We start from the raw sequence: 24,148 nt of genomic DNA on the forward strand, positions 1-24,148 counted from the left end.
GTCAAAAGTATGCAAGTATCAACGGTGATGTCAGCCTGAAATAATGCGTTTTAACGGATTGCAAAGACCAATGGCGAAGATAAGAAGGGACAAAATTGTAAGTACTTGCTAAAAAACTGCACCATGGGCCAAAAATTTAAATTTGGAATAAGTTATAAGACTACATGGTTATCTTTTCGTTTGACTTTTGCACAGATAATAAATATAAATTATTAATTTTTGTTGAAAAAAAAAATTATTGCTATAGTTATAACATATTATTTTATAATAGTGGGAAATAATTGCTACAACCACTTTTTATTAGTAAAAAAATTAAGATGAAATTATAGCGATGTATTGAAAACTAAAAGAATATCATTATTTTGAATTTCAGTGGCGATGGCGGTTACAGTGGAGTCTCGTCACGCTAGCGGCAGTCGCTCTCGTCATCTACAATGCAGCTGCTAACATGTGGCTCCTGCGACCAGCGTCTTGTCCTTCACCCAGCACTATACCACCCGCCGTAGTTGAGGCGACTTGCGAGCCATGTCTTGAAACAGCCTCAAACACCGCCATAGACGATGACCCAATTTCTCGTATAGACTTAAATCTGGGAAGATGGGACGGGTCACGGTCCTTCAAACTGTTCGATTACGTCGCAGTCGGCGACATGTATGTCGAAGCTTCCGCGAACAGACAAGTCTGTTTGGCCACGCAGAGTTCCATCGAAAGATTGCATGAGCTATTAAGGATCGCTGCACACTGGTCCGGACCGATATCCGTAGCGGTTTTCGTAGCTGGAGACGAATTGAGGCTTTTACGTGCATTCGCAATGTGGTTGTTTAGATGTCAGCCAGAATTATATTCGAGGATAGCGATGCATGCAGCTATGCCGATCGCGAAGCCTGGTGTGCAGGGTACACTGCCAGTTTGGGCGAAAAATTGCGACGCACAGCCTTTACCCGTGGGGGAAAGACGAGCAGAGACTGTATCTTGGAGATCAAGGCATCCATACCCCCAGAATCATTTAAGAAACCTAGCTAGAAAGAATTGTCACTCTGCCTATACATTTTTGGTCGATATTGACATAGTGCCGTCAAAAGGAATGGCGGAGGAGCTGGATAAATTTTTATTAAATACTCCAAAATGTCCGCTTTGTGCGTATGTGGTGCCGACATATGAGTTGGACAAACGTGTAGCGACATTTCCTCCCAATAAAAAGGAACTGCTGCGGCTGTCGAAGAGCAAGTTAGCGATACCGTTTCATAGAAAAGTGTTTATTTATAATCAGTACGCTTCCAATTTTACAAGGTTAGTGAATAACGCAAGCAAATTCAGCTTACGTGTTAATATCGCGTGCGAGTTATCGTAAATGAAATAAATGTCAGCAGAGGAATATACTTAGATTAACTCTTTAGCTATTCATAGAAGGGCTTGAATCGATTTTGGTTTTGGATAAGAATTTATTATAAATTTTGGATATAAAGAAATTCAACACCGCTTTTTAAAACTTCGTTTGATACAAAATATTACCACAGATATTATGTTGCTGATTTTATTAGCGCTTGAGTTCATTTTTTTCGCGAATTTAAACTCTGAACTCTATGACGTAAACATAATATTATGAATGTCCTTATCTGAAAGCTATGATTTTATAATTATTCGATAGTTTACAAGATGTTTTAACCATTAATAAAAAGAAAAGTTCATATTCTGATAGTATTCTAATGCCGTAAAATTTCCAAAATGATTTATTTTTTGCGTTGATAGCTTAAGTAAATTTGCACGTAATAAATAATTTGTCGTAATTATTTTGCTATACAACTTACAGTGTCTTATTACAAAAAGTTCGTATTAACAAACCATAATATTCTAGATGGGAATCAACAGGCGGCAACGAAAGCCTGGAGACGCACATCAGCCATAACGTCACCAACTTCGAACTCCTGTACGAGCCCTTCTACGTGGCTCCAGATACTGTTCCACCTCATGATGAGAGGTTCCTGGGGTATGGCTTCACGAGGAACACGCAGGTATGGCTTTTGATGTTAGGGAAAATGTTCAATTATGATATAGATTCGCAATTTGCATAGTACATACTTAATTTAATTGTTTATTTATGTTATCGGCATTCGTCACTAGGTACTATATAACTACATTTTAATATAAATTCGACAATATATTTTTACAGCTGAACAAGTAATTTCAAATTGAGCAGTGCGATAGTTGAAAATAGGCTAAAGCATGCAATACTCTTTAGTTTTTACTAAAGGATGCCAATCTTTACTTGCGCGTGTTATCGTGAAAATCACGTGTATGATTCAACAGATTGTGTTTGTTATGTGTTTATAAACCGCTGTAAATCATTACAGTAGCATCATGATGAACCGAAAAATATATAAAGATTTTTATTGCACATCACTTTTTTAAAGCAGTCCGTCTGGACACATTTTTGGTAGTTACAAATTTAATAATTGGAACGATTTTATATTTTTTACACGTGTGTACTTTTACTTTTATAATTAAACGTACTTACATACAATTTTTATTTCTGATGCATAGTAAAAAGCAGTGTTTCAGTATATAAGGTCGACTTAACATCAAACAAATGACGATTTCATATGCAGCGGTAAACACTGCCGGAACTCATGTTACGTTAATTTATACTATATTGCATCTTCTGAACATCTTTATGCAATAAAAGCGTGTCGTATAGAGGTGATCTTCCAGTTAATCAGACATTAATACATTTAATCTAAATAACTGCATGTCTGGAATTAGGTCAGGCTAGGGTTGTCATTCAAAATAATTAGTGTTATACTGCTAAATACTAGAAATTCTAACACCGTTTGTTAGAAACAAGTTGACCTGTGTACTTCATTTGCTCTCAAAAGGAACATTTTTCCCTATTTTTGCAAAAATGATGGTCTGCTTCTATGGTTGGTAAGCGTGAAGTAGAAGCAGAAGTAGAAGCGATATTTTATATCCTCGATACAAGTAATATCCAAATTCCAACACAAAAATAATAATTGTTCAGATTACGCCAGTAAACAATTTTTTTCTAATAGAAAGAGTTTTATTTTAATTTAGGTATAGTATCTAATTAGATCTGTAAGTTATTTTACAATGCGCAAGTGGGTAATATCGACGTATGTTATTGATTTTTGATATTTCTGAATCAAATGCCTCTTTTTTACGCAGGTGAAAAACAATCGTATATTTTATCAAAACTATATATATGCCGGAAATTATATTCAACTCAAAAATGCCATACTTTGTCAATTTGGCATGCAAACCCATGCCAATCGTGCTTGATAAAAAATTAACAAAACACATTCATTGCCAACAATGGTGTATATTTTGGGTTGAAGATAAAAGGGGGAGAGGGGAGACTGGCGCTTGTTATTTGCCGCCAAAAGAACAATGTTATTTATTTAATATCTATTTCTGATATTGTGCCGTTGGTTGCCATCCCTAGCTCTGGCACGTAGGAGGTGTATTGGCAATTTGCCAACAGCGACCTATTTCATTGTTACTTCGGATCTGATAAAGCGCTGGAACACTGGACATAGACTTTTCCTGTCATATCCTATATAAAAGAACCTCCTATGTAATACGGTTAACAAGTGGAACTTGCAAACCAGAACCTATATTCTAAACAAGTCTATATTCTAAACAAGCTTTCATAATGGCACCTTCCTTAAAAAATTTACAGTTAAAAATACTAATCAGAAAATAAAAATGTCTGAGGTGTCACATGTGGGACACCCGATTGGAACGAATTTCCTTTTCGTTTGAAATATTAGTATTACCTATAGGATGTATAATTAAATAAATTAGGTAATTTTTAAATTAATTTAGGAGTTACATGATGATATGAGTGCTTAGTGAAGGAATGCTAATACACTTTTGCTCTAGTGCGTAGCGAAGGGCGCAAAAGTGTCGTGAGGATTTTTCGTGACGCTCGACTCGCCTTAGCCAGCGTGCCGCTCGAGTAAACTTCATTAAAAAAAAGGAGAAAATAAAATTATGTAGATAGTTAAAAAAAGCAATTCCTACTTTTAAAACTTGTTCATTCCAGACTTTTGTACCTACAGACTAATGCTGCATTATTTATCGTTATAGCTTCTTAAATGTTTAAAAATTACGTACATTGCTATAAAAATAATCCCATTACTATTTTAAATGTGAAAGTTTATGAGTTGTTATATTAATCACACAGTTATGCGAAAAGTTTGTCGTATAGTTCGTATTAAATATCGCCTTATGACTTGGATTAACGAATTGATACTTTTTATCAAGGTTCAATCCGGGCAGAGTAGGTGGTAGTAGTACAATAAACAAACAACTAGTAGTATTTAGTAGGTAGACATTTTTTTTCCTGTGAAGCAGGGCCGAGTTATACGCCTGTCTCCCGGTGAACTTCCTGCTACAATAACTCAAACATATTATATTGTAAAAAGTTATGGTCAAAATTATGGTTACGGTTAGGTTGGGATAAACCTAGTACGTAGACTGTATCGCGGGCAGAATCCCTATTAATATTATATGGTAGAGTCTTTAAATTTGTGAGATGAATATATTTTAGTCAGATATGTTTATAATTCTTTCACGCAAAACAAGCAGATAGGATTAGTAAAAAATTTAAAAGGGAGATGAAGAATTATAGTTTTGATTAGTACATAGGCCATTTTTGCTTTAGTTAAAGTATAAATTCCGACATGCCTACACATTTCTGCACTCAGGATGTTGCTATACAATAATGAGCAAGTTTTGAAGGATACGACTGACGTACAAGCTGTAAAGCTGTTTCAATAATAGTTTATTGTGACGCTGCGCACCGGCATCCGCTATTCGCATGTTTAATGGCCCATTGCTTGCTATCCGCGACGCCATTTTGAATTTATAATGACGCCATAACTTTTGATATGGGATGTTTGAAGATATGCTGAATAATGTTTTTTGAGGGGTGTATATTTTTTATATGAATATTTTTAAGCTATTGCATAACTTCTATCGCGGGCCTTGAGCGCGGGGACCGAATCGAGAAATTCCGTAACGAAAAAACCTCACGATCCCCACTCCGACGGGCTCGGAGGTGTGGCTTGAAGGCATGCTATGCAATAGCTTTACTGCGGCAGTCACCGAGTGCCACACGTTTTTTTTATATATATTTATAAAGAATATAATTTTTTTTCTGTTCTTTATAAATTTATATTTATAAAGCATTTGAATGCCATTAAACCAAAAATATCAAATTGAATATTTTTTTTTATCTACTCGAAATTTTATTTTTGCTCTATCATTATGTAGAAGAAGGGTTTACTTCTCTCTTCTGCATGTTTTTAATACTTTTTTGTATAAATAGAACTAATTCAGTTTTTAAAAATAAACCTAGGTACTGTAATTATTATCTACATTAGATTTACTTTATCGTTGCTGTTTATAATATAATATATGTTTCAATATAATAATATAAAACATAGGTAACATGATATTATTATGTACGAAAAAGCCAAAAACGAAAACTTTCAGTTCCAGTTTTTGTTTTCAATTGCTACAAACATCTTTGCAACAACAAAATATCAAATTAAAAATACCAGGAAGTAGGATTAATCAATAGATAACAGCTACAAAAAGTGGAGCAAATCGATCAGTTTTATCAGCGTTTTATTGCTACAACCGTTGGAACTATGAACGCAACAGAATTTACAACCCACTAGAGTTACAAAATAATTTGGAAAATCCAAAAGTGCACGCCTCATAATTTTTTTTTAATAAATTTTTATTAATTATTATTTTTGTTTATTTAATAACAATTAAACCACATCGAATCAGACCCTGAAAAATGAAAGGGTTCTATTCCTGAGCATACTCAAGCGTAAGAGAAAAAAAAAGACTCGATTAGTAAAGTATTTCGGTCGCTATCGTGTTAACAAGAAAAAGGATCCGCACATACAGACACACGGACGTCCAAGACAGAACTTTTTTAAACTGTTTTTTAACTAGTTTAAATAACAAAAATGACATCAAAAATATCATGAACGTTAAAAATAGTGTTTTTTCTTAATATGTGTGTGTATGTATTATCTTACAAGTGCAATGTATGATACATAAAGACATTTTAAGTTTGAAAAATCAGATGTTTTGCGCGAAGTGACAGTAGTACCCACCTCAACGCTTCGCTTATGAGGCGTGCAAAAGAGATTGGGATCGTATCATCGTAATAAATAACATGGCTTTTTGTCCAGCGCCGGCGAGTAATTGCTCACGCCGAAATTTATAGATGGCGCTACTGGGTTATTGAATCCGATTAATGAGTTTTCGCCGTTTCGAATACATTGGATGCCGGATTATGGATTATAGGAAGGTAGGCGTAGCCTTTGTGGAGTACGGAGGTGTCTTTTTGTTAAGGAGAGATTTGGTAGGTAGCTAGTTCAATGCCTGTGAACAAATGTAGGTAATTAGGTAGTGACTGATACTTTGAAAATTAACTTACTTTGTAAATTATAGCAGACTAGCTGTGCCCCGCGGTTTCACCCGCATAGCTCCGCTCTTGTTGGTCTTAGCGTGATGATAATATATAGCCTTCCTCGATAAATTGGCTATCTAACACTGAAAGAATTTTTCAAATCGGACCAATACTTTATAAGATTAGCGCGTTCAAACAAACAAACAATCCCTTCCGCTTTATAATATTAGTGCAGATAATTAAGGATAAATAAGGTACGGATGGGGTTACCGTATATTTAACGAAGAGATCATATAAAAAATAGTTCTCTCGCCACGCACGTCGCCACGAAATGACAAAAAACACACATGAATAGAACTTCCATGCTTGTCATCAAGCTGTTGTCATCATGCTTGTCATATCTGTTGGATAATGATCATTCATTATCTAACAGGACCTTATTATTGTATGATATGACGATTCAAAAGCATTCCCTAAATAAGCAGCAAGAATAACTCTGTTAGTTTGAATTCACTCTTAGATTCACATTACAATTAAAACAAATGCATATACATATAACGAAGAAGAGCCAACTATGCTTTTAGAGCTGGCGTTCAGCACCGATGACTAATAGTAATTATTGTACGTATAATTACCCAATGTTTTACACTGGCGCCCATTCTAAGGGCCGTAAGTGATGTAACACGCTGTATGTCGTGGAGTAGAGCCAAACAGAACCATTTGGCAGACAACTGCACAAATCTATCGCTCCCACCGCTTTGCCGTGACGTTAGCTCACAATTTGTGAAAGCTAATAAATTTGATGAGTCAGTCTTGTGGGGTTAAGGGATGTTATGCGAGTTAAATAATACTAAGATCTTAAAATAAGATTTGTGAGAAGAAATGGCAGTGAAATTGTGTCAACTTTAATAGAGAACATCGTGTTCTGGAAAGACGTGTAGGTATAGCTAAACGCGGATGCAAACGTGATAAAGAAAAATATGTGAAACATAAGAAATATATCACACAAATTTAGGTACAACTTAAAAAAAGACCGTGTGCGTCGAGACTCGAGCACACATGTCAGAAGTGAAACTAAATTGGCAAGGTTCAAAGATACCAAAATCGTCGTCTTACCATGGTATTGCCATGCGACCTTGAAATTTTACTCTCAACGAGCCTAAAAAAGTTTCACTTCAAAAGTTTGATAAAAAATAATCTCGGAATCGAAGGTGGTATCAGAGATATTTCACCCTATAACAACTGCTGTTGCATAGCGTCATGTTTAATGGCATCTTCACGAATACGCCAAACTAAATCCTAGTTCACGGCCAAACATATTAAATGCAGTAAATATAATCTTAAAACATTCTATAGTAATAATAGATCAATATTGCATTCAATATTGTGTAAATATTGCGTTCCCGAGCGTCTGTTTTGATTCCGAACTTCTTATTGAATGAAGGAATGAAATGAACATTAGAATTCTTGTAACGTCCGTCCGTATCGTGGGATAAAAGTAAAATGTCGGAGTGGGCCACGCTCGCTTGTCCACGTTCAAAATAGTGTGACTATTTCGGGAACGCGCTGTAACCCGACACTCGCGGGATAGGAGTGCAAAACATTTGAATAATTGTGTGAAAATTTATTTATTAGTTATCAAAACCTGTGTAAATGTTATTCATATACTTACAGTGGGTCGTATTTTGGAAGCGTGTATTTAAGTTTTTATTCAGATTTTTTTCTACATAACTATTATAATATCATTGGTACACATGGTAAAGTTCTTGGGTTTATCGTGAACAGAACAGACAGACGCGGTGAACTTTGTTAAATAATATGTAGTGTACCTAGTAGGTTAGGTAGTGTAGATGCAAGTTCTATTCTTAAAAAAATTGCTAGGTTTGCAATTATTAGATGCTCGAAATTCGATCTTCAGCCATCTTTGATGGGGTAATTTATATATTACATTCAAAATTATGTTGATCACGAAATACTATGAATTTTCCTACGCTTTATTACATTAACAAACACCCGAGGTAGCCGTATAAATGAAAATACAATGTATCCAAAGTTTTGCTACTTTAACAGAGTCCAATAAAAACGAATAAACTGCCTTATAATTCGGTTGTAAAGTCTTGTATTCCCATAACTTTAATTTAAACTTTATTCGCGGAGTACCCATTGTACTGTAAAATTACTACACCCCAAGAATACTAATTTTATCTCTCAAGTTTATAAATGAAAGAACGATAAAAGTTTTCCACCCCTATTAAATATTTCGATAACAGGGAAGAATTTCATAGAATATGCCTCTTACTTATTACTTTTCTTCCAGATCATATCTATACAATACTAATATGGTAAATATGAATGTCTGTTTGTTTGTATAGACTAAAGTTTGTGAAAAATAATGTGTTTGGCATGATAGATATATCTAGTGAAATATGTACTGAAAAAATGTATGGAAATATCAAATAATTTGGAAAATCCAAAAGTGCACGCCTCATAATTTTTTTTTAATAAATATTTATTAATTATTATTTTTGTTTATTTAATAACAATTAAACCACATCGAATCAGACCCTGAAAAATGAAAGGGTTCTATTCCTGAGCATACTCAAGCGTAAGAGAAAAAAAAAGACTCGATTAGTAAAGTATTTCGGTCGCTATCGTGTTAACAAGAAAAAGGATCCGCACATACAGACACACGGACGTCCAAGACAGAACTTTTTTAAACTGTTTTTTAACTAGTTTAAATAACAAAAATGACATCAAAAATATCATGAACGTTAAAAATAGTGTTTTTTCTTAATATGTGTGTGTATGTATTATCTTACAAGTGCAATGTATGATACATAAAGACATTTTAAGTTTGAAAAATCAGATGTTTTGCGCGAAGTGACAGTAGTACCCACCTCAACGCTTCGCTTATGAGGCGTGCAATAATTTCAAATGGAGTAAAGTATGAGAAAAAGTCATAATTAAGTTTACGATTAGAGTATCGAGTTTAGCTACTATTATATTGTATTCTGTGGTATCGAATTAAATCTTTAGAAATATTAATTCTCTCGATTTAATACATCTTTTGTATTTTAAAATGGACAAGAAAATTAGAAATTAATTTGATGTAACATGTCTGGCTTTGAATGGTTATTTCACAGCACGACTGATTATTGAGTAAATTAATTCTTTTGAAATTTCTCTATTGTTGCATTCAGATGTATTTTCTATTCTTTCTCATTGTACTTTCCGTATTATAAAACAGCAAATTGTTATATAATGGAATATTTGCATTGGGTGCAATGTTTAGCCATTCCTTAGGTGCAATGGTGCGGTCTAAAACCACAATTATGGTTAACAATAAAAACATTGTCTTGCGCATTTGTAATGTGATACTTTACAATAGTTTGTAGGTTGTAATTAATTAACAATTTTTATTAATAATATAAATTAATAATAATATAGAACCGGGGTACATTACACCCTACATTATATTAATGTAAGAAAATATTGTACTTAGGAAATTAAACAACAATGCACGTAATAATAAAACATATTATTTCGATAATGCAAACAAAATCATGTTTAACATACAATACATCAAATGACACATCAAAAGTGATCAAAATAATAAAGCAACCAAATTCATAGGTTAAGCCACTTTAATTTCAATACGAAATAATGATAGTGTTATTAATGAGAAATTCGCAATTACGCTACAATGTCATTGGAACAAATAAGATTAATTTGCAGTCGACACTGCAAACTAAACTTCAGCCAATAACAGAGATTAAGTGATAAGCGGTAGCGGAAATATAAAATTAAATAATTTCTAAAGCTTTTAATGAATGAAAAGTCTCACATCATGTACCGAATAGGACCCATCTCTTAGTAAAAGAGCTTATGGCGACATAACACCACCATTTTGCTATCTATACTAATATTATAAAGAGGAAAGGTTTGTATGTATGTATGTATGTATGTATGTATGGTTTTCACGCATAAACTACTGGACCGATTTTGATGAAATTTGGCACAGATAATCTTTAGACCCTGGGAAAGAACATAGGCTACCTTTTATTGCGAAATATGTACCACGGGCGGACCGCTAGTAGTTTATATTTTGAACATTGTATTTGTTGACATAATGTAAAAAAATCAAATAATATATTTTTGATAAACATAGAGAGAGAGAGAGAGAGAGAGAGAGATTTTTAATAAACATAGAAGTGGGAATATTTTAATAATCACTGAACTGATTTTGAAAATACTTTCACAGTCGATAGCTATACCATCCCTGAATCTAAATACCTTCTTTTTCATTTATATTCTGGCTCAAACTTGCTAGAGCGGCAAGAAATATTTATAATGTTCCTGCTAAACTATTATCCGCTTTCGTCTAGTATCGTAGACCCCAGCGTCACGGTCCACCGGCAGGAGCCAGGTGAAGGCCGATGAATCATCAGCATCAATAATCGATATGCGTACAATCAATTTCCAACAATTTAATATCCACCTGCGAGCGCAGACGGATTGACTTTTTCACACGAAAATTTTTATTTCAACGTGCATATTTCATGCTCCTGGAATCTGTTAAATAAAATATACCCGTGGAAACAAACGACGGTAAACTATTCGACTGTATATATTTGCATTTACAGTGCGTTTTAAATAACTCGCGAAGAACATTTTCGTATTTGAGATTTTGGATTTGCGTGTTTTTGTAACAAACTACGAGTAGTTTCTGGCGGTTTCTTGCGCGATATTTAAATAAAGATGAATGTATCTTCTAGTGTTGTTTATGTATTTATTTTAACTGTGAATTTATTTTATTATAATAAATTGGACAGTTCTTTATTATGTAGAATTTTATAAGAAATATCATTTTAAATTAGAGGCTTAATAAAATCGGAAAATCTTAAATTTCATACGCAATTTTTATATCTATGCTAAATATTTAATTGGGCTATTAGAATATTACAAACTGTTTTCATAACAGTTCAGATAAAATACGAATAAAAATGTAATGTTTCTAACAAAAAAATCAATTAGCTAATAATCACCTTCAACTACATAAATTTCACGAAATATTTAAGGTAAAACAATTGAACAAAAAATGTAATAATCTAATTATAATCTAAATACCAATATTTCTTTGAAATATAACCTGTTGAAAATGGCAACGCTTTTCAAATAATAAATGACGTTATATTTTTATAACAATTTTTAATGATAAGTTCTTGGAAACAGATTTTAAAAGAAAAACAATAATAGAGCAAGCTAATTAATTATCCTATATTGAACAATATTTTTGAATGTTTTTGTTCTGTAATTCGATTGAATTTACTTTTAAAAATAGAACACAATAATGATAATAAATCAGTTATGATATTTTCATTTTTTTATGTTAATTTAACACACAATAAATGATTTCTGACTTTTTATAAGTATTGTGTTGTAAATTATATGTTCCGGTAAACGAAGTTAATTGGAAACTGAAACAGCACACACACATAAAACAGCTTTACTCTTTAATATCTCTTTAATTATTATAATAATTTAATCTTCAAATGTAATTATAATAAACCATATAATTATAAGTAACCGAATACACACAAAATAATATTAGGTACATTGTAAGCTACATCGGAAAATTTCAGTCATTAAACACAAATGTCCCATGAAAATACGCCTCCACGGAAAACCTGATAGAAATACTGTTATATTAGTGTAATCGGGTCGTTTATATTTTTACGATACACCCGCCGCCCGCCCAGACTCCGTGCCACGGCTATTTTAAACACGTGTGATTACGTCATCACCGTGACGTCATAATGCACATTGTTTATTGAGCAGCTGATATAAATTATTGGCGGGAATACAAAATCGAACATTCTTTGCATATTGTTTAGTTGATGATGTAAACTCAATCTTAAACTCAAATAAACATCTCTTTAGAAATGCTTTAAAATATTAATCATGTAGAATATTTGAGAAGTAATATCTATATACCTAGATCTATAGGTAATTCTTCCACGTGCCTCTTGACTTATATTCAAAATATTGTATAAGAAAATCAATGAATTTTTGGCATAATTTTACTTTGAACCGCTCAATCCATTGCGTAGGTTATTTTTAAACAGCAATGTTTAAGGTTGAGCACGAATTCGTTTTAGATCACATTGTTGGAGTTACTTCATCGTTAAACCAATATTATGGCGTTTGTTCAGTTTAGAATTAATGTTATTATAATCTACTTTGTAAATTATATATTGGTCTATGATTTGAAGTGACTTGCCTTATCAGTGGTGGTCTAAAAAGTGACTATTCATAAACACTTGTAAAAGTTATAAGTGTCAAGTTTGAGGAGCTTCTTTCAAATCTTACAGAATCTGTATCAATATTGTATACTTACATCGTGATCATCAAGTTTAGTTCAATATCATTTGCATAGCTAAGTTAATTTTACCCGAGTTAATATGTATGCAAGCTTTTTAATACAAGTTTTTTTATCTACAAAAATGGCTCTACTAAGGGCTCTTCATATTAATATCATAATATGTATTACCATTTGAGTGTAATAATTGACAAGACATACTTCTTTTTATATGTATGTTTGGAGAGGTGTTTGAACTCGCTAATCTCAAGATTTTCCTACCTGACTTAAATTTATTTTTTGTACGTTATTACTGGACGACCGAGGATTTTGGCTATGTAACTTTACGCTAGAACCAATACGATTGATGCGTCTATGAACATATTATCAAATGGGAAATTTATAAATATTTGTTCCAAATAAAGAATTGTTGATTGAATTTCTTTTGAGAGCAGACGAAGTCATGCGGGTACCTAATACCTACATATATACTTTCTTGTTATATAAGAAGGAAGTGATATTATTTCCTTGATCCAGTTTATTTCCCTTTCCATAACAAAACGATTCATGGACGATAGAGGACGTATTATAAATCCTAGTTAAATGGAAGTTTGGTGAGTTTTTTCACCGGATTGGTAACAAAAGGTCGCGGCCAGTTCAAGCGGTTGCAGTTGGGCAACCGTGGTCTGGCCTGAGACCTAGAGAGTGCAGTGTTCAAGTGATAATTGGTCCGATCTATCATGCGGTTGATAGTTTTGGCTGTTCTGTGCCTCGTGAGCGGAGTTGGTGAGTGACTTTTTGTGGCTTTTGGATATGTGTGCACAGCCTTATTTATGTTTGGCTACAATGTATAAGGCGTAAAGAATGTGTATGAAATTATAGAGATTGCATGGGTAAAATGTTAAGAGTGGCTTATTAGTAACAGAGAAATTATATCATGGAGGTTAATCATTGTACGAAAACAAATTATTAATTAGTGATTACTTACAAACATTAAAGAAACAAAATAAATACACAGATTTGGAATTATGCGGAATTCCCTACTTCTTTTTTACTAAGTCATAATTAAATAGGTAACATGTGATAAAATTGTTGCTTTTGAAAAATAGCTTATAAATATATTTTGTTTATTTATTGAAAACGCTTACGCTTATGTTGAACATTTCAAAACACATGAACCCCTAAGTCTAATACCATTTGTAGATCTGCAAGAAGCGACAGAAGGCGAGTGCTGCAATGATGAACAGGTCCCAGAACTTGACCTGTCCCAACATCTGGAGCTGGAGGCTGTGTGTCCAGAACTCAATGGCCAGATTATTGGAGGAAGAGCTAGCTCTATTAATCGACATCCCTATCAGGTAAGGGCTAGGAGTTTTAGTTGTCTAGGTTTTAGTTGGTTTTTTGTTTTAGTATTGATTGAGTGTAATTAATGGGTTATGAAGATGGAAAAGAAATAATCATTGAAATAATATGTACGTAAAATTATTCAATTCATAAAATGTTTCAATTATTTCTTTAAAGCAATTGAAAAATACAGTATGTATTCTTTCTGATTATACTCAAGATCGCATAATATTCCTCTATCTAAAAAACATTTTTTATTTTTATCGCGGAAAGATTAAAATATACAATCTAATAAATTCTCCACATTATGGTACATAAAGACAAACTGCCGTGCCATAATATTATTTAATTTACGTAGTTCGATGTGTAAAAACAAAATGTTTCCAGGTGTCGATGATATTAAATGGGAACTCGTTCTGCGGCGGTTTTATCATAAGCCCCAACTACGTGTTAACTGCTGCACACTGCGTTCAAAAGTGAGTATATTATTTTATGTTAGTGTTACGTTTATTATTATCTGCCCCCCTAGTCAAGTGGCTTTCTGTTAGCGTAGCGTTCAATAGAATAGACTACGAATGTATGAGATTGACGTAACCTGTAGATACGTTTATCTACAGCCTACGTCAATCTCATACATTCGTAGTCTATTCTATTGAACGCTACGCTAACAGAAAGCCACTTGACTAGGGGGGCAGTGGTGTTACTATGAGAGTTTGTGTGTGTGTGAGTAGCTTGAGATATAGTTAAATTATGTTAAAATTAGATATAATATTGAGTGCAAACGACGCGGACATTATTTTGACGAAAGTATTAATGGAATACTGAAAATAAATATCATAGCAACATGTATGCTCTAATCGGCCCTAGCATATCATAATTTCTTTCTCGTTAAAACATACATTTCAATACAATAATAACAAATAAATACAATCCAATACAAAAATTCAATTCAAAACGGTGCGGTAGTTACAGAGATTAGCTCGTTCAAACAAATAAACTCACGTTTTATAACATTAAGTATGAAGTCAACTCTTTGTAGGAGTATTTTTACAGGCCTGCTTTACTGCTATATTGTTGTTAAATATTCATTAATACTGAGGCATCGCTATGAATTTTTATCTCTAGTTTAATTGTCTGTTTACAGCGTTGGCACGAGCGCAACTTTAGAATAACGTAATGGTTAATTTGAACTCTCGCGTTATTTTTAAGAGTTTTTGATGAGATTTTAATGTAACTCGGTACTAGGAAGATATCAGATTACCGTTTTGAATTTCTCCTTTTTAATGATGTGTATCAAGGGCTCGTTTTTATTATGTATGCTATTAGATTTTCTGTATGCAAAAATACAATTCTTAGAAAAGGAATTGAATACTCTCCATTAGTTATATTATTTTTTTTAAAGGTTTTTGAGTCAAAATTCTTCACTGTTATCTAGGTGTAAAATATGTCGTTTATATAAATAGCGACGATTCAGGTCTTAGGTATAAATACTATAATATGATCAAATTGCAGTGGCTTCATTAATTCATCTTTCATCATTTGAACGCATTTCACCACACTAAATGGAGATTTTAATTCCACGTCAAATGTCCTATTAAATGGAACACAGAAAGCATTTCCACTAGCGCGCACCTTTACAAGCGTGCCACTCGACGTTTCTCGCTCGACCCGGCTCATTTATGCCGACGCATTATCGAATACAATTCAGAGAAACCCGCGCATTGTGTAAACATAATTTTTTCATAGCGTTTAAAATTTATTTATAAGAAGTTGGCGACGTCTTTGACACATTAACCCAGATACGGAACAAAGGACGCAAAACTAAAAAGAGTTAGCGCCGCGCCTCTAGTTATTTTTTCATAAAATTGCACTTTTATGAGCGTGCAAAGTGTAAAAGCATTGTTGCTATTAGGATAATATAAAATTATATTTATTGCGCTTCACGTTCACGTTGGAACGTACTTTAAGTTTGTGATATAAACTGGGCTATTTCGAAGAAGTTTCATGCTTTTAAAATCTAAATGTTATAGTGAACGATTTTCTTAGAATTAGCTGAACTTATAGCATTGTTTGAACGTTTGAAACAAATTAGAATCCATACTAATATTATAAATGCGAAAGTACCTAACTCTGTCTGTCTGTCTGTTACTCAATCACGCCTAAATTACTGAACCAATTTGCATGAAATTTGGTATGGAGATATTTTGATACCCGAGAAAGGACATAGGCTACCTTTTATTGCGAAATATGTACCACGGGCGAAGCCGGGGCGGGCCACTAGTATTGTATATATGAACTGACTTTTTAATGACTGAATGGAGATGATAGGAAGTAGTTTGTACAGTTTATTTCTCTGTGAATACTCCATTGGTGTGTCTTTGCAATAATATTACGCTCTCGTTTATTTATATTAGATTTCTGTAAGGTTACAAAACTCTTTGAATACAGCTAATTTGATTTAGGTACTTTGGTTGTTCTCGGCAAAAATATGACGATTAAAATCTTCTTTTAAAAGTAATAGTAAAGTTTAAAGTTTAATTAGTTCATAGGTATGACAGAAAAGTGTATCATTGGTATCACCTTGGTATCACCTTATTTATTATTCAAATCGTTCTGAGTTATCGTTAACTTATAGTTAGTTCTCAGTTGTAACTTTTTCAATTAGGTTCTTGTAAATTTTTTTTTCTACCAGCGTCCAACCCTCCCGCGTTCGTCTCCGCGTCGGTAGCACACGACGCGACTCCGGGGGTCGTATCGTCCCCGTAGCAAACATAACCGTTCACCCGCAGTACGGTAACCCGCGGTTTGACAACGACATCGCAGCGCTGAGACTGGCTCAGCCGCTGACGTTCAGCAACGCGGTGCAAGCGATACAGCTGCCAAGGCGGGGTCAGGCAGTCCCGCTGGTTCGACTTACTGTTACGGGATGGGGGTTGACAGCTGTAAGTATTTAGAATTCAAGAGATTATATTAAGAAGTACAGGGAGCATCTTCAAGGTGAAAGCTAGTCACGAGAGGAAGTTCATGCAGATACTAGAGATAATATCAATTTTTTTAGTTTACAGTGCATACGAATTCAAAGCCGCCATAAAGATTGATGCTTCGTGTATACAACCTTAAACACTGGCAAAGCACATCTGTTGCTAGTGTTTATAAGCGGTGACCAGAACATTAGGTGCTCTATTGTTTGCTATGCCCATAAATATTCAGAAAGAATACTTAATGTTTACTGACAATTATTTATAGAAGTCTCATCCCCACACGATTTGAAGATAGCTTTCATAAACATAAACAGACTAAACTAAACTAAAAAAAAAAACTAAACTTCATGAAAAATATTTCATTTTTACAGTCGAATAATTAAAGGCAAACTTTAGAAGTTTTATCCGGCAATTAAAACACAATTACTTAATTTGCCAAACAATAAAAGAAGTACAAACAATTTCTAAACTAAATTAAAATTAGTAATTAGATACTCAATCTAGATTTTATAACTAGCTCAATTAGTTAAGGGTTGCTAAACATAAAACCTAGACTGGATTGGCCCAGAAAAAGCTAGCATCAAAATAGATAGAACATCAGCACGATTTAAAAGTACTTGCGAAACTTTAAGAGCTACAGTACAATTTTGAAGTAGAGTAAGTACAAAATATTTTTACTCAATTCGATATAATATATTGGATTTAAAGCGTGAAATTCAATCCTACCTAATATCTTCTATTAAACGTCGAGCAAATTCGAAACTTTATTTGAAATTTTAAAGTGTAGCAGTCATATAAAATTTACCAGTTTTGAGTTTTCTGCAATCAATTTAATTAAGTGGATATCTATATTACACGAATTATATTTATGTTATCAGTATTTGTTTATGCGTTATCGTTATTTCATAGGGAAAACTCTCGCTATAAGCATGTTTCTTAATTCTTCCTACCTTAAATTCAAAGCCTATATTCACCTAGAACTTTCTAAAATGATACAAATGAAGTATACTTCACAACAATATCTTATCTTGCCTAAAGATACCTTGTATTATTCGAATAGAAGAATAAAAATCTTGCAAATAACTCAAATCTAAGTTCTTCTAGGAACTTAGATTTCAGACTTTTGCAGATGTCCGTCAATGTTATTATTAGTAAAAAGGTGTAAATGCCAATACAACATCCGACCTTTAAAAGCAGCACTCTAACGCAAACACGATTTGATTTCAAAATATGTTGGCATAATTTAAATATCGTGAAAGCGAAGTAGGCAATTAGGAAAAAGGTGTTTAATTCACATTTTGACATACTACTTTCGTAGAGCTAATAACCTATCTACACCTTTTTATTTATAACTAGCTTCCGCCCGCGGCTTGGCCCGCGTGGTGTTTTGATAAAAGGTAGCCTATGTTCTTTTTCATGGTCTAAAGATTGTCTGTGCCAAATTTCATCAAAATCGGTTGAGAGGTTTAATCGGGAAAGGGTTACAGACAGACAGAGTTACTTTCAAATTTATAATATTAGTAGGGATTGTGGACAATCTACAAGACCAATTTCTTCCAGCCCCGCGGTCAAAGGATACCCCGCATCATGATGGAAGCCAACGTGCCCGTGGTGCCGCATTGGCTCTGCCAACTTTCTTATGGAGACGCTCTTACCAACAATATGTTTTGTGGCGGACACTTCTTGATTGGTGGCGTGTCTTCTTGTCAGGTTTGTAGTGAACAATAGATGTGGTATTACAGCTTTCTACTAGACATTTATATTAATGACTAGCTGCTCTGCGCGGTTTCACCACCGTGGCTCCACTCCTGTTGGCCATAGCGTGATGATATATAGCTTTCCTCGATAAATGAGCTATCTAACACATACTAATATTATAATGCTGAATAGTTTGTTTGTTTGAACGCGCTAATCTCAGGAACTGCTGGTCCGGTTTGAAAAATTCTTTCGGTGTTAGATAGCCATATATCATCACGCTAAGACCAACAGGAACGGAGCACTGTGGGTAAAACCGCGGGGCACAGCCAGTGGTAGATATTTAGTGAGCAACAGCTGATCTACATTGTTGATGATTGTGTAAAATAATATATGATTTGATATGAAGAATCCTAGGTCACTAGTATAGTCAATTGCAGTAAAATGTTTGTCATTTTTTTACTATCAAAAGTTAAATTAAAAGATTTGTGTCCAAATAAATAGTGTATACCAAAATGATTGAAATATCATTTTAAGCATCGAATATTTAAGTAGACTGGAAATTCTGATAATTTATATATTAAATACAATAGAATAGTGAATTGTGAAGACCGTATTCGCTATTGTTATTTTCTATAATTTATTGAACAAAAATTACTGAACTGAAATAGTAATTCAAGACAAAAATTAAGTAATCTATTCTTTGGAGATACAAGTGAAAAAGTAATAGCAATATAATGTGACTATTTTATTTATTTATTTAGTTGGTGAAAACAGACGGAATGAAGCGTATTTTTAGCGCGTTGGAAGTCGCCTGTATTGGAGTGGTATTTTTACCGCGACCTAATTGCGTTTGCTAGGGATAAATGCTTTATTCATTAATATAAAAAAATGAATGTGATTTAAATTCATCATGTTGCTGGGCAAAATAATTTTAATTAACCCATTGAGCCCCGAACGGCCCGATCGGTCCACGACTCAATAGATTTTCTATTGTGTCTGTGATTCCGGGGCCTGAGTTATTAATATTGATTACAATGAATTAAATTTTGGTTTATAATATGCATACCTACATAATCAAGTAGTATAATCATGATAAATTGGTTATTGGTATTAGAGTTCACATAATGTGTGTTTGGAGAAGTAGTTATTATGGCTAAAAAACTGTAGAATTCTGAATCCTGAGCTAGTTAAATTGTTTGTTTTATATTTTTTTTAATATTAGTCATCAACAAGTTGTTAGTGTTACTTATTTCTGTTGTTAGACCGGGAGATACTGACACAAAATTTCGAGTCATTTGTAACAGGATTGCGGTTCTACAGGGGTCTTAGTACGCAATGACAAAAAGAAAAATGATGGTGTGAACGCTGGTACCGGTGGGTTAGTCGCGTGGGCGTTAGTCGAACTCGTCGGAAAAATAGCGAAAGTTAAACGATTTGTAACACAAAAATTTTAGAATTTACCGATAGCCCATAAAAAAGAAGTAGGCGGTAGTGTCATGCCATACTTTTCCGGTATGACTTACAGCCCGCCATACCGACGCGAATGTGTTTATTTAAAAAAAACAATTATTCAACCATTTGTACCAAGCTAACTTTTGCACAGGTAACCATCGTCGTGCAGCCATTTACGAAAATCGCCATGCCATACTTTTCGGACGATTCCAAATGGTCGCCATACCGCCGAAAATCTGCAAAATTTTTTTATTTCGCCTATCTTTTTGTACCAGTATTGCATTTGGCTTTTTGGAGAGTATTTGATAAAATGTGACCATTATTATATTTGCCATACTTCTAGTAGGGGGAAAAAGTGCTGTCATACTTGAAAAATAAATTTATTATTAATTTATATAAGTGAAGATTTCCAACACCTAGAACTTTGAAATTTTGTATTTATATTCGTTGATCCTCAAACTTACAGGAAAAATAAGTGCCATACTGTTACAAATCGTTTGACTTTCGCTATTTTCCGACGAGTTCGACTAACGCCCACGCGACTAAGCCGCCGGTACCAGCGTTCACACCATCATTTTTCTTTTTGTCATTGCGTACTAAGAACCCTGTAGAACCGCCATCCTGTTACAAATGACTCGAAATTTTGTGTCAGTATCTCCCGGTCTATGTTGTGTTATTTTTATTCCTATTTTCAAAACCAATACTTGACTGACCTATTCAACTTGATCAGTTAATACTCGCTTTCTTTCTAGGGCGATTCCGGTGGGCCAGCAGTATTCCGTGGCACGGCATTTGGCGTTGTATCCTTTGCTAGAGGATGTGCCTTACCGCTCTCACCCACTGTTTTCACTAATATTGCCGCTTTGAGAGACTGGGTGACGCAGACTACTGGAGTTTAATGTCATTCTACTAGAATAATAAGATTTTTTATAGGTCATTTTCTACCAAATTTAGGACAAATTGGTTCGGCTGTTTTTACGTGAACGAAATTTTTACAGTTCCTTTTCATGAATGAATATTTGGATTTATTAGGTTAGCAGGATTGTTGCATATATTATGTACTTGGATTTATTAAATATAAAATGTCAAAGTTATTTATATTTTTTATATTGTAATCATAAGGTTTTAATTGTAACCATTCCATTTTCAGTGTAGCTTTTGTAATAAGAAAAATTGGGTTCTAGAAACATCTAGAAGTATTTAGATGAAATGGATAAATGGGATTTTTGCTATATAAATAAGAGTTACATTTTGTAACGAAGCTGATTTCACATCGGAATGTCTGTGATAAAAATAGAGCATGTTTGCCGAACTCTTTTATGTTGACTGTTTTATTTATTTTGTGTATTGTAAATAAATTTGTTACTTTTTTCTAAATGTGTTTTCTTTGTTGCGTATCTACATCCTGAATAAAGATTAAATAAACAAATTGGTGACTTTTGCTTTTCTTTGCCTGTCTATAAATTAAGTAATGTGATTTGAAATACATAGGTCTTAAAACAAATGAAATATGTACCCAAAATCTTAATTTTATGAAATAATTAAAATATTGCATTGACGATAAGAAAATGCCTACTTTCGAATCAAAACAATTATAGATTATAGAATTATTATAATGTTCAGAGTTGGCAAAGATGATTCCAGATTTGTTATTTATATATTTTATAAAATAAAAGATATTTCTTTTTGAAAACATTTCTCAGAATGAGTACTTACAATACAAGCTAACATTTTTTGTAGATTTCCATTGACTTCATTCCAAACACAAACAACACGAAACGGAAAACTACCGAAATAAAACGTTATGTTGTCAGTTTGTTAACTGTTGAAGAATTTATGTCTAATATGTAATATTTATAAAAATATTTTTTTTTTATGAAAACAAAGTCAAAGTTAATATTTTTTTAAATAATTTAAACGTAAATTGGTTATTCTTTATTACGTTCATATTCCATGATGATAACTGGTGCATATTTATTTAATTATTTTTTGCTCATAATTTTATAATTATTTTTACTTCATATCCTTTTATTCTTACCAACGCCTTCAATTTCACAGGTATACGAAATGTTCCTAATCGGTTACCAGTTCAAAGTTCTGTCTCCCATATTCACAATCCACTGGGGCTTACAATTGCGACGCAACCGCCCTCTATGGCGGGAAAAACAGAACGAAAAAAACAGAAAACACTTCGAGGCCTTCAAGCGAGAACTGTTTGCTAGATACAGAAAGGATCCTTTGCACTTACTGCGAAAGAGTGTCCAAGCGAAGAAAACATAGGCCTCGCAAGGCCGTGCGAGTGTAGCCGGCCTTATTTGGACGATTTTTATACTGTTCAGAATCTTCTGACACTCAGTGTCCATGAATTCAGTGAAAATTAGAACTGTGACCACACGTTCAGATTTATCGGGACTGTTTTAAATGTTTTTCGTGCCAGTGCTTTTGTGATGCGAAATGTGATCAAGTGATTGTAAAATAGTGAAATTTATTAAAAGATAGGACTAAGTAAAACAAGGTAAATAGACAATTTGTGTTATGTATTAAGAGATTGTTAAAGGATATTGTTTAATAAATGTTTATTGTAGTTTATATAATTTTATTCATGTTTATATCATGCTTTGCCTAAACATCGCATATAAGTACCTATGATTTTGTAACTAATGTGTTTATTTGTGACATTAGGCTACAAACAGTAATATTATTATCATAGAATCGGAAAAATGGACTTTTTCAAATATACCTAATTGAGATATTCACTATCAATAAAATTAAATAATGCAAGCTTTTCTATCCTTATCACGAGCTTATTTTGTTGTCACTATGGGTTTTTAAGCCAAGTTACCTAGCGTTCGCGGTTCTAAAAAAATAATATTCCTTTCAGTATATTTTTCATAATCCTATATAATATTATAATCTCCATACTAAAATCCTTAAATAAAAATGAAAATCTTGTAAAAATAAAACGTAACACAAGCAGCGATATTCACATTTTTAGGATTTATCATACGAGCAGACCTGAATATTCATTTCATATTTCATCATTCTCATATTGATATTTTCGGCGTTTAAAAAATTCCTGTCAATGGAAAAGAATAAGGTCACATATCAATATGTTTTTATTAATCTGTTTTTCTGATATCAGTTCACGACCTAAATAAATACGGGTATTTATTGAAATGCCATTAAAGTGAACATGAAGTTTGACACAAAAACAATTGTATATGGTAGGGAAAATTATATTTATTTTATATAAATGTTAAGAAGTATATTATGTAAATGTCATGTATAAATATAATTATAATCTTATAGAGCTTATACATGTACCTAACTAATTAATTATTAAATTATGTAATGTTTTATTTCAATCAATGTAACTGCCAAATCTATTGTTGTCTTTGAGCTGATTTTTCAATTGTCTAGTTAATGAACGTGCTGTCTCTTTCTTTTACTTGGAATAATTTGAGATGTTATTATATATTTTATCTTTATATTGTACATTAAAAAATTGTCTTAGTAGGTTCAATTTGTTACTTTGTAAGTATATATAAGTTTAAATGTTTATAGAACTTTCTACGGCTGTTATTTTGTAACTATATTATGTTTATTGTTACAATTTTTACCCGACAATGTATCGGAATTTAAGTGTGAATCTAGATTCTAGAGTCTATTTGAAAACTAATTGTTCAAAATATAGTTAATATTTTTTCTTGAAAATTCACAGAATGTGTTAACTAGTAAGATGAAGAGTTTTGGGAAAGGAAAATGAAAGTCGAAACTTTTTCCCCTGTCGGGTTTTTTATTTTAAATAATTACTTGTAATGTTAAAACTTCATGTCGCCAGCACATAATCTGTTCACACAAAAT

At 33.1% G+C, this 24,148-nt stretch overlaps 2 protein-coding genes across 2 annotated transcripts; both read left to right on the top strand.

Annotated features, from left to right (window-relative positions):
* On the top strand, positions 1-22,862 carry LOC149902609 (beta-1,4-glucuronyltransferase 1-like). Its single transcript, XM_090110088.1, has 4 exons — positions 1-97; positions 374-1,290; positions 1,856-2,012; positions 22,343-22,862. Exons 1-4 carry the CDS (start codon positions 44-46, stop codon positions 22,562-22,564), a joined length of 1,350 nt encoding a protein of 449 aa, XP_089966214.1. The 5' UTR covers positions 1-43; the 3' UTR covers positions 22,565-22,862.
* Positions 13,413-21,325, top strand: LOC149902610 (uncharacterized). The gene is made up of 6 exons (XM_090110207.1): positions 13,413-13,423; positions 13,996-14,167; positions 14,541-14,629; positions 16,846-17,095; positions 18,695-18,844; positions 21,037-21,325. Exons 1-6 carry the CDS (start codon positions 13,413-13,415, stop codon positions 21,181-21,183), a joined length of 819 nt encoding a protein of 272 aa, XP_089966333.1. The 3' UTR covers positions 21,184-21,325.
* Positions 22,863-24,148: the final 1,286 nt, after the last annotated feature.

The sequence above is a fragment of the Colias eurytheme genome, chromosome 15, assembly GCF_061535395.1.
Source record: "Colias eurytheme isolate Ceu_HAF_F1 chromosome 15, ilColEury1 Martin Lab GWU primary, whole genome shotgun sequence".
NCBI lineage: Eukaryota > Metazoa > Arthropoda > Insecta > Lepidoptera > Pieridae > Colias > Colias eurytheme.

What these genes read in the sequence shown, in the direction of transcription:
- LOC149902609 (XM_090110088.1), top strand. Translation starts at nt 44, where the DNA reads ATGCGTTTTAACGGATTGCAAAGACCAATGGCGAAGATAAGAAGGGAC. An exon ending in AGATAAGAAGGGACAAAATT is followed by an intron (nt 98 to 373) that starts GTAAGTACTTGC and finishes TTTGAATTTCAG; the next exon opens with TGGCGATGGCGGTTACAGTG. An exon ending in TACGCTTCCAATTTTACAAG is followed by an intron (nt 1,291 to 1,855) that starts GTTAGTGAATAA and finishes ATAATATTCTAG; the next exon opens with ATGGGAATCAACAGGCGGCA.
- LOC149902610 (XM_090110207.1), top strand. An exon ending in TTAATCGACATCCCTATCAG is followed by an intron (nt 14,168 to 14,540) that starts GTAAGGGCTAGG and finishes AAATGTTTCCAG; the next exon opens with GTGTCGATGATATTAAATGG. An exon ending in GCTGCACACTGCGTTCAAAA is followed by an intron (nt 14,630 to 16,845) that starts GTGAGTATATTA and finishes TTTTTCTACCAG; the next exon opens with CGTCCAACCCTCCCGCGTTC.